Consider the following 16114-nt stretch of genomic DNA (forward strand, 5'->3'; position numbering starts at 1 on the left):
TGTAGGAAAGATACATTTTCAAAAGTTCATTTACGATCAGACTATTATTGCAAAGTAATATTTTTTTTTATCAACTTCTAAAATACGTTTAATAGACTAATGCCTTTTTCTTCTAAACGTTAATATTTGAAATTAAAATGTGTGAATGTTAACAGTCTTGTTTTTCTTATTATGGCCCCATTTCACTGAATGACAATTGTAAATAGTCATAAGGAAAGAAAGAAAGAAAGAGGAAACAGTTTGTCAGATACTATGTGCCAGGCAGTATGTGTTTGCCTAACGAATGATAATCTTGTACAGCGGAACTTTCAGCAGGACTTTACTTCGTGAATGTATCGATAGTGTTTGCTCTTTATAAACATTAAAAATATATTGAATTAAATTTATTAAAAGAACAACACACTACTTAGACGCTATAGTACTTAAAACAGCTACTTGAACTCCACAGAGAAAGATGTAGTAAATAACAATGAAAAAAAATATTAAGTTTATATACAGCTGAATCCATTTTATTTTACAAACTGGTTATTTTTTCTTGTTAAAAAAATGCTGTGTTGAAGTGTATCTTTTGTTGTGATGCCTTTATCACTATGGCAAGATGTGTTTACTCACTTTACAGCTCCTGGCTGTGAGTCCTTCAACCAGCTTCCTGGGTCTTCAGTAATCTGGTTGAAACACACAAACTGCAGAATCAAGAGGTGAACAAACAGAGAAACACAAAGACATGCACACTTGCACACACAGAAATATCCAAAACCAAACCCACCTGCATTAGAAAGGTGTTTCAGTGCCTCACGAAGAAGTCAATGCAAGAGCTCTAGCGACATCGTGCTGCTCCCTATATTTATCACGACTGCCATCGATGATCGTGGTAGCCTAAGGGAAGGGCACCCCTTCAGGGTGAGCAGTGTGCAACCTGCACACCTTTATGCAGTGGCCCTGAGAAAACGAAACCAAAGTACCTGTGGTTAATAGTTTTACTAACACCTAAGATTTGTAAATAATGGTTTACAAGAGCTTTTATATATACTCCCATATTTATTCTGAAGGTTTTTTAAAACATTGCATCCTTTCATTCATTCAACAAATTTGAGAACCTATTATATGGTTTTTATGATTAAGTAACCCACACAAAGAAGGTTTGGTAAAACTGAAAATTACTTTAGTGACTAGTTTAGGCTACTTCTGGTTTTCAGTTTTGCATACAAGGAGCTTGGAAGTTGCCACTCTGTCCTAACAACAAATAAAAAGCTAAACAGACTGAAAAATCAACTTTTCTGGGATTCATAAGAAAGGCAAGGACATAGGGAAAACTGCTGCCCCAAAGATTGGAGATACAGGTGAATACAGAGAGTCACAACTTCCAGGAGCAGAGACCAGCTGGAACCAGCACACAGATAGGAAAAACCTCAACTGTAGCTAATGAATTGCTAGAGGCTCTGTTAAAAACTCCAGAGGGAGCCAGTCATAGGGATCCCCCACAATATTGTGAGATCTCCATAAAGAAAGGAAGAGAATCAGAAAATGAATAAGTGAAGGTAAAATAAACCCTTTTTCTTATTCTTAATTAATCTAACAGATAACAGTTCATTCAAAATAATGGCAACAATATATTTGATTATGTGTGCTTATGTATATAGCTTATATATGTGTATGTATACATATACGTGTGTGTATACTTATTTATAAGTGAAATGAATGACAGCATGACACAAGAGATGGGAGGAAGAAATTAGCATAATTTCATTATAAGGTACTCATACTACCCATAAAGTAGTATAGTGTACTTTGAGTATACTTGGAATAGTTCTAACTGTATGTTGCAAAGTCTAGGACAACCACTAAAAGAAAGTGGGAAAAAAAAAAAGTATAACAGATATGTTGAGGAAGAAGAGAAAAATGGAATCCTATAAAATGCTTAATTAAAACGATAAAAGGCAGAAAAAGAGTGAAAGACAAAAAATAACAACAAAGAACAAGGGAAAAGCAAAAAACAGTAATACATATGATAAATATTAATCCCACTTTATCAGTAATCACTTTGAATGTCGATGGTCTAAATGCACCAATTTAAAGACAGAGATTATCAGACTGGATCATATAGACCTAACTATACATTGTCTACAAGAAACCCACTTTAAATACAAAGACACATATAGATGTTTAATGGATGGATGTAAATGGATGGAGAAAAATATACTATGCTAACATTAATCAAAAGAAAGCAAGAGTAGTTGTATTAATTTTAGAAAGAGCCGACTTCAAATTAAGAAAAATTATCAGGGATTAAGAAAGGCATTACATAATGATAAAGGAGTCAATGCTCTAAGATGAAATAGCAATCCTTAACATGTATGTACCTAACAACAAAACATGCACCTAGATGAGATGAAAACTGATAGAACTGAAAATAGAAATAGATTAATTCACTATTATAGTTGGAGACTTCAACACCCTTCTCTCAGTAGTGGACAGTGTTAGAGGGCAGAAAATCAGTAAGGACATAGTTGAACTCAACAACACCATCATTCAGTTGGATATAATCGGCATCTATAGGCATCTTCAACAACAGCAGACTACATATTCTTCTTAAGCTTATATGGAACATTCACTAAGATCAACCACACTCTGGGCTGTAAAACACACTTTAAAAGAATAGAAATTATACAATATCTGACCTCATAATATGATGTAATTAAACTAGAAATCAATAACAGAAAGATAAGAGAAAAATCCCAAAAATGCATGGAGATTAAACAACACACTTCTAAATAACACATGGGTTGGAGAAGAAATCTCAAGAGATATAAAAATATGTTTTGTAGTGAGTGAAAACACAAGGCTTACCAAATTTGTGGGATGCAGGAAAAGCAGTGTTTAGAGGGAAATTTGTAGCATTGATTGCATTTATTAGGAAAAAATAAAGATCTAAAATCAATAACCTAAGTTGCTACCTTAGGAAACTAGAAAAAGAAGAACAAATCAAATACCAAGTAAGGAGAAGAAAAGAAATAATAAAAATTAGAGCAGAAACCTGTAAAGCAGGAAATCAATAGGGAAAATCAATGGAACCAAAAGGTATTGATTTGAAAAAAATAAAATTGATAAGCCTCTAACCAGGCTAACTAAGAAAAAAAGAGTGAAGACAAATTAATAATATAAGATATGAAAGAGGGAACATCACTACAGATCCCATTTAAATTAAAAAAGATAATGAAGAAATTCTATGAACATCGCCATACCCACAAATTTGAAAACCTAGATGAAGTGTACCAGTTCCTTGAAAGACACAGTGTGTCAAAACACACGAGAAGTAGATGTTCTGAATAGGTCTATATCTATTAAATAAATTGACCCAATAATTAATAATTTTCCAAAACAGGAAGCACCAAGCCCAGATGTGTTCAGGAATGAATTCTACCAAACAGTTAAGGAAAAATTATTCCAATTCTCTGCAATTTCTTTAAGAGGCTAGAAGAAGAGGGAACTCATTCCATGAGACCAGCATTACCCTAATACTAAAACTAAACACATTACAAAAAGAAAAAAACAAACCTAGAGACCAATATCTCTCATGAACACTAATACAAAATTCTCAACCAAATATTAGCAAATAAAATCCAAAAAAAGTATAGAAAGAATTATACACCATAATTAAGTGGAATTTATCTCAGTTATGCAAAGCTAGTTTCAACATCCTAAAATCAGTTGGTGTAATCTATCACATTAACAGGCTAAACAAAGAAAATCACATGATCATATCAATTGATACAGAAAAAGCATTTGAAAAAAATCCAACACTCATTCATTATAAAAAATAAAAATAAAAAAAGTCTTAGAAAACTAAAGGGAAATTTTCTCAACTGGACAAAAACTATCTACAAAAACTACAGCTAATATCATACTTAATGGTGACAACTTTAAAGCTGTTCCATTAAGATCAAGTACAAGGCAAGCATGTCCCCTATCACCACTACTTTTCAACATCATAAGAGTATGGGAAGTCCTTGGTAATTCAATAAAAAGCAAGTAAAGAAAATAAAAGGTATATAGATTAGGAAGGAAGACAAACAACTCTCTTTGTTCACAGATGACACGATTGCCTGTATAGAAAAGCCATAAGAATGGACAAAAACAAAAACAAAAAAACCTCCTGAAACTAATACGTGATTACAGCAAAGTTGCAAGATATAAGATTAATATGTATATAACTGTCAATTGCTTTTATATGTACCAGGAATAAACAAGTGGAATTTGAAATTACAACATGTGAACATTTACATTAGAACACCGCCCCAAATGAAATACTTAGGTATAAATTTAACAATATATAAAAGATCTATTTGAGGATAATTACAAAACTTTGATTAAACATATCACAGAATAAGTCAATAAATGGAGAGATATTCCATGTTCATGAATAGGAAGACTAAATATTGTCAAGATGTCAGGTCTTCACAACTTGATCTATACATTCAGTGCAATCCCAATCAAAATCCCAACAAGTTATTTTGTGGATATTGACAAACTGATCCTAATGGAGAGGCAAAAGATCCAGAGAGTTAACACGGTACTGAAGGAGAAGGACAACGTTGAAGAATTGACATGACCTAACTTCAAGACTTATGGTAAAGCCACAGTAATTAAAACAATATGGTATTGGCAAAAGAAGAGACAAAAAAATCAATGGGACAGAATACAGAAACCATACAAAACCCACATGAATATAGTCTACTTGTCTTTGACATAGGAGCAAAACTAATAAAATGGAGAAAAGATAGTCTTTCAACAAGTGGTGTTGGAACTACTGAACGTCCATATGCAAAACACATGACTATAGATAGACCTTAAGTCCTTCACAGAAATTAAGTCAAGATAGATCTAAATGGAAAAACACAAAACTATAAAACCTTAGGAGATAACATAGGAGAACACCTGAATGACCTTGGGTTTGGTGATGCCTTTTTAGATACAACACCAAAGACATGATCCATGAAAGAAATAATTGATAAGCTGGACATCATTAAAATTAAAAACTTTCTGCTTTGTGAAAAACCATATCAAAGACATTAAAAGAAAATCAAAGACTGGGAGAAAATACTTGCAAAAAATATGTGATGCTGTTATCCAAAATATATAAAGAATCCCTAAAACTCAATAATAAGAAAAATGAGCAACCCAATTAAACAATGGATGAAAGACCTGAACAGATACTTCACCAAAGAAAATATACACATGGCAAATTAGCGTGCAAAAAGATGTGCTCCATCACATGTCATCAGGGACATGCAAATTGAAACAATGAGATAACCACTACACACCTATCAGAATGGCCAAAATCTGAATACTGACACCACCACATGCTGGGGAGGATGTAAAGCTACAGGAACTCTGGAATGCAAATGGTACAGCCACTTTGAAGAAAGTTTGATGGTTTTGTACCCAACTAAACATACTCTTACCATACCGTCCAGCAATCGTGCTCCTTAGTATTTACCCAACATAGTTGGAAATGTATGTCCACACAAAAACTTGAACATGGGTGTTTTTTAACAGCTCTGTTCATAACTGCCGAAACTTGGGAGCAACCTAGATGTCCTTCATAGGTGAAAGGATAGACTGCAATAATTCCAACAACGGAATATTAGTGCTAAAATGAAATGAGCTATCAAGCCATGAGTAGACATGGAGGGACCTTAACTACATATTACTAAATGAAAGAAGCCAATCTGAGAAGGCTACATACTGTACAACACTCTGGAAAAGGCAAAACTATACAGAGAGTAAAACAATCAGTGGTTGTGGGGTGGGGAGGGAAGAAAAATGAACAGGCAGAGTGCAGAGGATTCTGATAATGGGGGAGGCTACGCATGTTTGAGGACAAAGGAGTACATGGGAAATCTCTGTACCTTCCCTGCAGTTTTACTGTAAATGCAAACTGCTCTAAAAAGAAAGACTTTTTAAAAAGTAGTGTTGTCTTAACTATATCACGAAGTAATTTTTATATGTTTTGGGGGATAATATTTAGCAATATTTGCTGTGAAACTTTACGTTTATACATACACAAATGTTAATTTTCTAGGATGTGCCTATTAAAAACTCATAATTTTTGTATCATTGAAATTGAAATATTAATAGATTTTTAAGAAATACCTTTTTTTCTCTACAATGTATTTCTTGTTTTAAAAAAATCTAGATACCTTAGAGAATGGGTTTTCAAGAATATTTGAGTGAATAAATATAAAATTTACACTCTAAATTACTAAAATTTATAAGTAACATTACATATTTGGTGTAGTTCTGAAGAAGAAGCCTGATTTTTTTTGTGTGTGTGTGTATGTCCTGATTTCTATCTATGAAGTTTAGGTCATATTCAGATCATAAAATATGTATTTTCATCTTATTCTTAAATTTTTTTCAAATATTAAATGGGTCAAATAACATTCTAATTAAATTATTTTGTAAAGTTAAATATGTATATTATAAAGATGTGTGCTGTGCTAAATAAAACATTGCATTTATTACAGAACTACAAATCACAGGCCCTTCAAATAGTCTGCATACATATCATATATATACTGTAGACTACAATAAATCTAAATATATGATCTGAAGAGAATTATGATTAAAGCCAAATTTAGATAAATAATCCACTACAAAGATTTTTGATTGCTATAAGGTAATTGTTTTCTATTAAACTGCAAATGAATTTTAGGTGTTTTGATATATTTTGGGAAGGACTGGAAAATGAGAGGAGTAAGAACATAAAAAGTATTCCATCATTTATGTTTTTAAAGTTTTACTCAACTTTATTATTGTATCTTCTTTCTTCTGAGTCAAAATTATCTTGATACTATTTGTGTAAATTTGCCCATTAAAAAAATAGGTTTGTTTAAATAAATCAAATTTCTGAATCCGTTACCAATCTGAAATATGAGAAATGATAGGTTACCAAAGAAATTGTTGAGCAAATGTGCTTGGAACTATTTCAGAACGAAGTGTTCACTAAGTTCATCTTACATGGAATTGAGTGGGTGTGAGGTGCATGATGTTTGAGAAAGTCTAGGAGGAAATGAAATATGTTCAGCAATTGTCCTGCAAATTTAGAAAAATAAGGATTTTCTTTATCTTATAGAAATAACTCTTTAGCTTGAAGAAAATACTAGTCAAAAACAACCACCAACATCAATAGCTAAGCAAAAGCCAGAACTAAAATTTATAAGAAGAGCATGGTAAGAGTTGGATTTTATTTTTATTGTGGTAAAATATACATAACATAAAATTTACCATTTTAACCGTTTTTATGTGTACAGTTAGTGGCTTTAAGTATTTCACAATATTGTGTAACAGGCACCACTATCCCTTTTCAGAACTTTTTATCATTCAAAGCAAGAACTCTGTACCCATTAAACAATAATGCTCATTCTCACATTTTGTGTATCTATTCATCTGCTGATAAACACTTGGGTTGCCTCTCTCTCCTTTGGCTACTATGGATAATGCTGCTATGAACACAGGTATGTTTGATTCTCTGTTTCAATTCTTTTGAGTATATACCTAGGAGGGGTATTACTGAATCCTGTGGCAATTTAGATTTAACTTTTTGTAGAACCACCAAGCTCTTTCTCACAGTGGCGGTACCATCTTACATTCCCACCAGCAATGCACAAAGATTGTTTTGTTGCAATGTATTGTTTTGTTGTTGTTGCCATTAAGTTGTACTTCTGTCTATATTTCTGGATAAGGAAGTTAGTCCCTTATCAGGTATATGATTTACAAATATTTTCTCCCATTCTGGATTGTCTTTTCACTCCTTTGATAGTGGCTTTTGATGCACCAAGTTTTTATTTTTGCTGAAGCCCAATTTATCTATTTTGTTGTTGTTGTTGCTGTCTGTGCTTTTGGTGTCATGTCAAAAACAAAGAAATAAACAACCCCCCCCCAAAAAAAAAAAAAACCCAACAAGAACAAAAAGAAACATTGCCAATGCGATGTCCTGAAGACCTTTTCTGATTTGTTTTCTAAACGTTTTATAAGTTTAGGTCTTCCAGAACACACAACTCTGATGTTTGGAGGATAAGGTCCTATTGTCCACCCTGTCTCCGGCAAACTGCCCCAGAAACTCAATCTGTCACCCTCACTTTTGCCTGCCACAAAGATGGGGGTTGGAGGATGGTAGCCATTACCCCAGGAAAAAGGTGAAATTCACTGACATTTATCAGCCTCTCCATCAAGCTCTCCACTGGACGCTCCAAGTTTTATGCTAGAGCCCTAAGTCCACAGTATTTACTTCACCCAGTGCCTGTCAGTTCAGTAGTTGTTTAGGTAGAATGAATTGGTCACCCTCTTCTAGCCTGATAAATCTTTGTTTGAGTAAGGTCAAGGTCATGGGGTAAATTCTTTGTGAGATGGTTGGCTTCCTTTTGTGGTAATCTGATTTTTACCACTCATCCTGGTTGGCCATATGACACATCTGTGTAGGAAAAAAACAAAAACCCGCATGTGAGAATAGAGAGAATTCAGTTAAATTTTATTTGCTTCTGAAATTGATATAAATCCAAGGTAGGCCATTCTTTTTTTAATTTAAATAATTTATTTACATTTAAAAGCATGAATAACTCATTTACATTTTTTTTCATGATAAATCAGTGAAGCAATGTTTTAGAAAGAAACATTTTTGTTTCATCTCTTCTATTTTGTAACCAACTTCTTTTTGTCAGGCAAGCATAGTCTCAGTGAAAAAGAAACATTTGTCCTGTGTCCTACATTTTCCCCATCTTTTTCCTCCTGTCAGAATAATCTTAAATTTAGGATGTTAAAAACAAACAAACAAGAAAACAAAAACAAAACAAACAGTAAGAGAACGTTTCTTATTGGGAAAGAAAGTTTATAAATTTATCATAAAGAGAGTGAATCTTGGAGCTTTCCACTAGAAGATAAACAATTCATTTAAAATTTCAAAAATACGGTGTTTCCAGCACCTTATTTCTGCATAGCTAACATTTCCCGTATTCCAATTGTGAGTCAGCTATCTAATTACTAATATCTGCTTCAAAGTGTTCTTAATTCATGTTTTACTTCTGAAAAGTAATAAAATGGATATTCAGGGGTTAATATCTTGCTTCATGAAAGATCTTCTACTATTTTTCGAAAAGGAAAAATTCCACCTGTTGTGTAATGAATGTACATCTTTTCAACCAAAGAGTCAGGTGTTCTCCCATCAAGAGGACCCATCCACACGTGAAGGTGATCAGTATGGCTGAGGAGGCTGAGCAAGCCTTGATTACAAAGCCTTTTTCTGACTGTCTAGAGAAATTTCAACACAAAGACTTCTAGAACTTTTTCCCTCCTGGCTTGACTGCTATTCCCTTAGGTTTGCCCTCTCTTTCACTATGCTTCTCGTAAAGGAACAAAACTTGATGTGAACAGTTTTTTTTGTTTGTTTTGTTTTGTTTTTAAAGCTTCCTAAGAAAAGAGAGATACTCTAAGCCTTTCCTATGGAGAAGGACAGGGATCAGATTCAGCCCTCAAGAACATGTTGCCACCATAAAACTGTCCCTTTTAACGCCTGCCACTCTGTCCCTTTGGAGTGGGGGCTGTCTGCCGAGGGACCACTGCTTCCTCAGTTTTCCTGCGCAGGTAATGGCCTCCAGCTTGCTCTCCACACAGCCCCATTTGAGAAGGCTGTGAGGTCCAGAGCTGTTTCCCTTCTCTCCCTGCAGCAGGCCAGCCCTCGCTCCTCCTTTCTTGCCCTCTCACCTCCCCCCCCCACCCTTCTCTTACATGTGTCCTTTTCTCCCCTTCCTCTGTGTCTGCTCTTCTCAGAAGTTAGCTTACGAAGCAAAGTTGTAACTTTGAATTCCTGTTTTTCCAACCACCCTCATGTGACAGGATATCTCCTTATTGGAGGTTTTCCCTAATTTCAGAAGCCCTTTAAAAGCAAGTGCTTCCCCACCCTACTTTTCAGCAGGGCCACTCTGAGAATCGAGTAGGGGAAGGGGTGGCCCAGTGCCCTCATTGTTTTGGTTTTTTTTTACCCCCTCCTTTCCATCACTGGAAGAAAAGGATAAACGCTGAGCCATGAGGCTGTTCCTGCTCCTGATTTTCCTGTCTCTCATTCCAGTTGCTGTGCAGCTGTTGGGTAAGTTGGCTCTGAGGTGGAGGCTTTCTGACTCGGGCCTGGGGTCTATGGCACACCTTTCCTGGTTGGTCCGTGTGAAGGGATTACTTGCCAAACCTGTGGTGAGGAGGAAAGCAACACTCCCATGCACCACCATTTCTGCAGGAAACCTGTTGCCTCTGTCTGGATGCCAGGCCTGGAAGCTGGGCAGGGGGGTCGGTGGGGGTGGGGGCACTGCTTCTCAGGTGGGAGGTGTCCCCTGTCCCTGAGCTCCACAGAAGCCCTGTCTTCCTTCTGACGTCGCTCATCTCCCATGGTTCCTTCTCTGCTTTATTCTTAGAGAGAGTACCTCTATGGCTTGAGCATTCTAGTATTCATTTCACAATATTTCTCACCCCTAAGGAATATCTTCTGAGTATTTGGGGCTGAAAGGAGGGCAGCTGTAGGTCTAACTACAGACAGGATCACAGACCCCCCCCCAAAGGTCATTCCATGTGTTTTCCACAATTTGTCTTCCCCCCCCCCCCATGAACCGTTTTAATCATTCATAGTTTTTATTGCTGGAAAGATCATCCTTACCTGTAGTCTAAGCTGTTCAGACTGATTTATTTCTGTTTTCATTTCCTTTTTTGTTTGTTTGTTTCTTTTTTCTGGAGATTGGTACTCACGAGGAACAGATTCAGCGCTTTTCAAATTCTCAAAGACATCCTCGAGTCCTTCTGTTTCTCTAGATTTAACCTGTCTAAAGTTCAGAATGAGAGTGCCTGTAAGAATTTTCATTCCCAGTTCTCTTTTGAGATGAAATACAAGAGATTTCAACATTGCATTTTTGGTTTCAGATCCCTCTGTATTTTTCTCAAATCAGCGAACACTGTCAGTGCACGGTCTGTGCCAGTGGCACTCTAAGCACTGCTGAGATGGTAGGGGCCGGACCGGGCGGGCATAGGTAAGGCAGAAGCTATGGACCCCCAGGAAGTTTTTCGTTCAGGCATTACGCAGTAGTGATTATAAAAACACAAGCGAAGGCAGCATGGTTTGCACCCTGTGTGCTACTTCATTTCTTTGTGGTTTGGTTTCCCTGTCTACCACATGGGGAGCCTAATATCACCTGCCCCGTGCCTCAGTCATTCCTGGCTGCAATGATTCAAGGAGTTATAATATAGAAACAGTTTAGGACATAGTATGATCTGTGGTCATTGTTTCGTCAGTATTAGCTGTTAAAAGGAATGACTTTTGTTCCCATCGTGGGAATTATTTGTCTAATAAAAGCAGCATGGTAAGTGTTTCAAGGAAAGGTTTCCCAAGAACAATGCTGAGGAAAAATTCCTGGAGCCTGAGGAGATAGTTCACTTTAGTCTTGGCTGCAAAATGTACGTCTCAAAGAGGACGGGGGTTGACAGGGGCAGCAGTTAACCCGGTGTGAGAAGACTACAGTGTGTGCTTAGACATCTCACCGTGTTCATCTTAACAGTTTATCTTGTGCAGGAAGATGAATATATTCAAAATCTGGGGTGTATTGTGTACTTACAGCACGTCTCAATTCAGACTGGCCTCCTTTCAAGGGTGCTGTAGACCCATCAGGCAGCACACATACAGCCCCCTAATTTTCTTTAAACAGACTCTGAATGTTTCGGGGCACAAGTGTTTCTCAATTTGTTTGGGAATTTTCCCTCCTTGAGACGGCCGGATACCTTACTCTGATGGTATAGAAGAAGCAGGGAGATGATGCCGAGCTGTTTTCTTAGAGAATAAAAGACAAATAAACAAAAACACGGGTGAGGGAGCCCCTTCCAGAATTATTTTTTACGCTTGAGAACCTGTAATTCTTATTTTACCTTTTCTTTGCCAAAGTGGCATATGAACAGAGGTGTCTGGCTAAAAGCAGACCATGTAGAAAAGGATATATGAATTCTCTGTACCCTTCCCCTGACCCCTTACCCACTAAGACAACCCACAGAGAGGCCTGTCTTCTTCTGGAGGTTTATTTCTTTTCAGCCCAGAGCCCTTTCTCTTCCCTCCCCGAGAGCATCCACGCCAGCAGCGCCGTGAGCGATAGTGTTGTACCTTCAAGGACCCAGGAGGCCAAGCCTCACAGTGAAAGGCACTCTCCCGTTTTGCTGCTTTTCTTGCCCTGCTACCTTTTCAGCAGGAAGAGCTTTATTCAGCGTTTTCGTTTAGACATCAGTGGGGACATCATCACAGTAGAGAAGCAGCGAGAGTTGCTCAGACACAGAGGTTGGACCTCAGCCGAAAAGCGTAGTTTGAAATGAGATGGTTTGGCTCACTAAACTTAACAATTGGTTCTCAGAAGAAGAAAGCACTGATTTGTGGCATTTACCAGTTTCCGTGGAGTAACACTCCCACCATGGTGGATTTCAAATGACCAATGTGATGCCACTGGGGGCAGAGTTGGGAAGGGAGTGAAAAAAAAAAAGAATACAGTGAATTTGCTGTCTAACACAGGCCCATGCTGCATCCAATCTCCATGGTTTTTAGATAAGAGAATTAGGGTCCCGGCAGGTTAAGTGATCTTTCCAGGGTCTCACAACTTGTTAGTGGCACAACTAACTAGTTTAGTGCTCAGAATTGACTACCAGGGGAGAGGTCTTTCTATTAAACAGAAGCAATGCGTGTTTGCTGAATGAATGAATGACTGGTTCGATACCAATCCAGGATTTCTTCAAAGAACAACTCCCATTGCCATTTCCTTATTAGTTTTAATTTTCATAAAATTCTTCTTATAATATTTCTGTTGCTTTACTTATAGTGTCTCATGTCTTCATATATATATATATATATATATATATATATATATATATATGACATTTTTAGATACCAGACTGAAAATGTACGTACTTTCTGCAATTATTGAGCAAAACCAAGTTCTTAACATCTTTCTTTTTCCTGATTGCTCTTATATTTGTGTATTTTTCTTGTTGTTGTTGCAAACTACATCTGATTTTTCTATAATTCAAAGATGGAGATCTGTGTATGTAGGATGTGGCTGATATAGGTAAGAAGACAACCGCTTTTTTGCATGACAATTTCAGTATCTTCTGAGGGTGTTGGACCTAATTTCTAAGTAGGAAGAGTCATCGTTGGTTAAACATGAAATTTAAAGAATAAAAATGCTCAATTCAGTTAAAGACAAAGATCCTTATCTTTAAAAGGCAGCTGGGGATCATAGGTATCCTTTGACACTCACAACCTGTCACTTGGTCTTTGACACTGAATCTTGAGGGGCTAAGGGAACACTAGGTGACAGAGGCCACAAGAGGAGTTGAACAAAGGAAAATAGCTTCAGAAGTAGAGTGTATGTGGTAGCAGAGAAGGAGTGAAATTGGTGTCAAAATGAGAGCAGAAGTGGCATCTTGCCTCTTGGCCAGCATTATTAAATGGGAAAATCATCTGGTTAGCTCTGTCCACAGAGGAAACTAGTGGAAATTAGGTGGAACAAAAGTGAGAGTGGAGGAGATAAGAAGTCAAGGGCTCTTTCAAAATGAATTGAAGCTGACATCAAAAGAAGGAGGGATTCAAAGACAAATTCTTCCAATTACAAACCAAGTGAAGGTCACAGAGGGCTTTCAAATCCTTAATTCCATTAAGTCATCACTTTCAGATCCTTAATCAGATCTGTAGAACAACACGTACATGTTACCAACCACGTTTTACTTTTACTACGTGAGAAAACTGAGGTGTTACCAACCACATTTTATTTTTACTACATGAGAAGTCAGCTAGCCAGACACGACCAGAGCTAATTCTTGGCTATGACCTTCCAGCTCTGAGGCTAAGAAGTGGACATAATTTGCCAGCTGGGGTGTATTGATCAGGAAAAGACATAAACGTGCTTCAAAACAACAGTGTATGGAAGAAGGATTTAGTCCCTCTATTTGTATCTGTTGTTTAGACATTTTACTTCTAGAAGGGAAGGGAGGCCGTGAACATTTCAGTGTTTTCTGTATGTAGAATGACATGCTGGGTGCTTTATATAAATGATCCCATTTAGAAGTTCACGGCAACTCGGTCAGAGATCATGACACTCCCCATTTTACAGACGAGGAAATCGAGGCTAGAAGGATTAACTTACCTAAGGTAACACAGCTCGTGAGTGGTGAAACCAGAATTTGATTCCAAGTTTGGTGACCCCAAAGAACAGACCTCTCTCCACCAGATCACCTGTCACCTGAGGACGGAGGCTCTGTCCTTTCCTTCTCTCTGGGCTGCTGCAACGGCTCTGTTTTCTCTCGTCTCATCCTGTTCTGAACCATTTCCCACTGATTTTTCAAGGCTGATTGTCCCCAAGTTACTGACAATAATGAACTAACATGTATCCAGCCATGTCTGTGTGTCAGAACTGTGCCAAGCGCTTTACTTGGATGCTGTCCTTCCATTCTCACAAGGACCTGCGGGCCCTGTGACTGCCCCTTCATTTTTCAGATGGGGAAAAGGAGGCACAGAGGAGTTGGGAAACCTGATCAAGTTCACACAGCCCGTGAGCAGGGAAGCTCTGATTGTGTCATGATCAGGTTGGAGGGATACAGACTCATTAATTAGTTAGGATGGCTATGAGTGGAAGAAGAAAGAGGGCTGTGGTGGCAACTTCTTACCTACGGGCTTTGTTTGTTTGTCTTAAAATTGGGGGGGAGGCTGGCGTTCTGAGGTTGAACATACAGGAGACAGAGGAAAAGAGAGTAGAGAGGCGGGAGGGGGCGGAATCCAGGGCACAGGTAAAGGGAACAGCAGGCTGAGGGGAATCTACTGAGATGGGAGTGAACGCACCCCAGGGAGGGTGTAGATATTCATATCATGAGGGAGGGAGGCAGGAAGTTGGCAGAGTTTCTTACGCTTGACCTCTATCTTTCTTCTTGAGGTCAAAACCCATATTGGATTCCTATTAGTACCTCCTTCAGTGGCCAAATGCAGTGACCTACAGTAGTAGGTTCTCTGAATAGGCGAGGAATGAATGGATTGAAGTGAAAAATCAAATAATCCTCAATTTTCCCTTTATTCTTTTGTTCAGTATTGCAAAACCTAACCCTGTGATCCCAGCCCTCCTCCTGCCCCTAGCACTTGGCATAGTTTTTCATTGTTCTTTTTTTGTGTGTATACTAAGTACATGATAAATATTTGTTTTTCACTTAATTTCAGTTCTTTGGGGAAACACATGTAGGCTTTATGCTCATGGACTGAGGCTCATGGATGAGTTTCTTAGTTTGGGTTGCTGAAGACGCCATCCTCTGACAACATTTGAGTGAAGTAGTCTATTTGGGAGTCGGCCCCAGGAGACACTGGCAGAGGGCAGGGGCGTAAGACCAGATGGAGAGGCACCGATAAAGGGTGTGTTAAAGAGCCAGTGACCACTGGGGACAACTGGAGCTCAGCCCTGCTGGGGGACAATGTAGAACTGTGTCTCGAGTCATCCCACCCAGGGCTCGAGGGACTTGGGCTGTTCACTCGTCAGTTCCCATTGGTCACTGGCAAAGTGCTACCGTACTCCTAGGGGATTAGTTCTCTGACCCTTTTCGTCTTTGCAGTGTGTGGGCATAAGGACTCCCACAGCCAGAAAAGACCCCCATGCCCAGTGATGCGGTGCTGACACGGGGCAGGGGGGCTGGCATGCACTGAAGGGCAAACAGCAAGAAGAAATGAGTGGAGTTCTGACAGTATCTGCTACAAAATACCCACTTACGTTCCTCGCATCCAGCCTCTTTATCTTCCAGAAGGGCTTTTCTTTCTTATGTCTGCATTTTATTTTTTGATAATGGGGGAAGTCTAGAAATGTATAAGGGAATCTAGCATATAATAAGTATATCTCTAAAGAGTTACCTTTAATAACCTGGTTTTCTTTGCTAGTAAGTTTGAAATTTTAATTACTTGCTCAATGTTATGGAACAATTGAAAACACACTTAAAAGAAAATCTACGTCCATGTTATTGGATATCAGTTATTTTTAACCTGAGAAATTGAGTTGAAACTTATTGCTTCTGTCCT

General features: G+C 37.8%; 1 protein-coding gene across 1 annotated transcript in view; it reads left to right on the plus strand.

Annotated features, from left to right (window-relative positions):
- Positions 1–9951: 9951 nt before the first annotated feature.
- MRC1 (mannose receptor C-type 1) overlaps positions 9952–16114 on the plus strand; it is a 78825-nt gene continuing 72662 nt past the window's right edge. The window contains exon 1 of the mRNA XM_019752082.3: positions 9952–10141. Within this exon, the coding sequence (XP_019607641.3) occupies positions 10081–10141 (61 nt within the window). The 5' untranslated portion in view covers positions 9952–10080. The remainder of the gene's footprint in view (positions 10142–16114) is intronic.

Source organism: Rhinolophus sinicus, chromosome 1 (genome assembly GCF_057876585.1).
Source record: "Rhinolophus sinicus isolate RSI-liver-muscle chromosome 1, RSI-T2T, whole genome shotgun sequence".
NCBI lineage: Eukaryota > Metazoa > Chordata > Mammalia > Chiroptera > Rhinolophidae > Rhinolophus > Rhinolophus sinicus.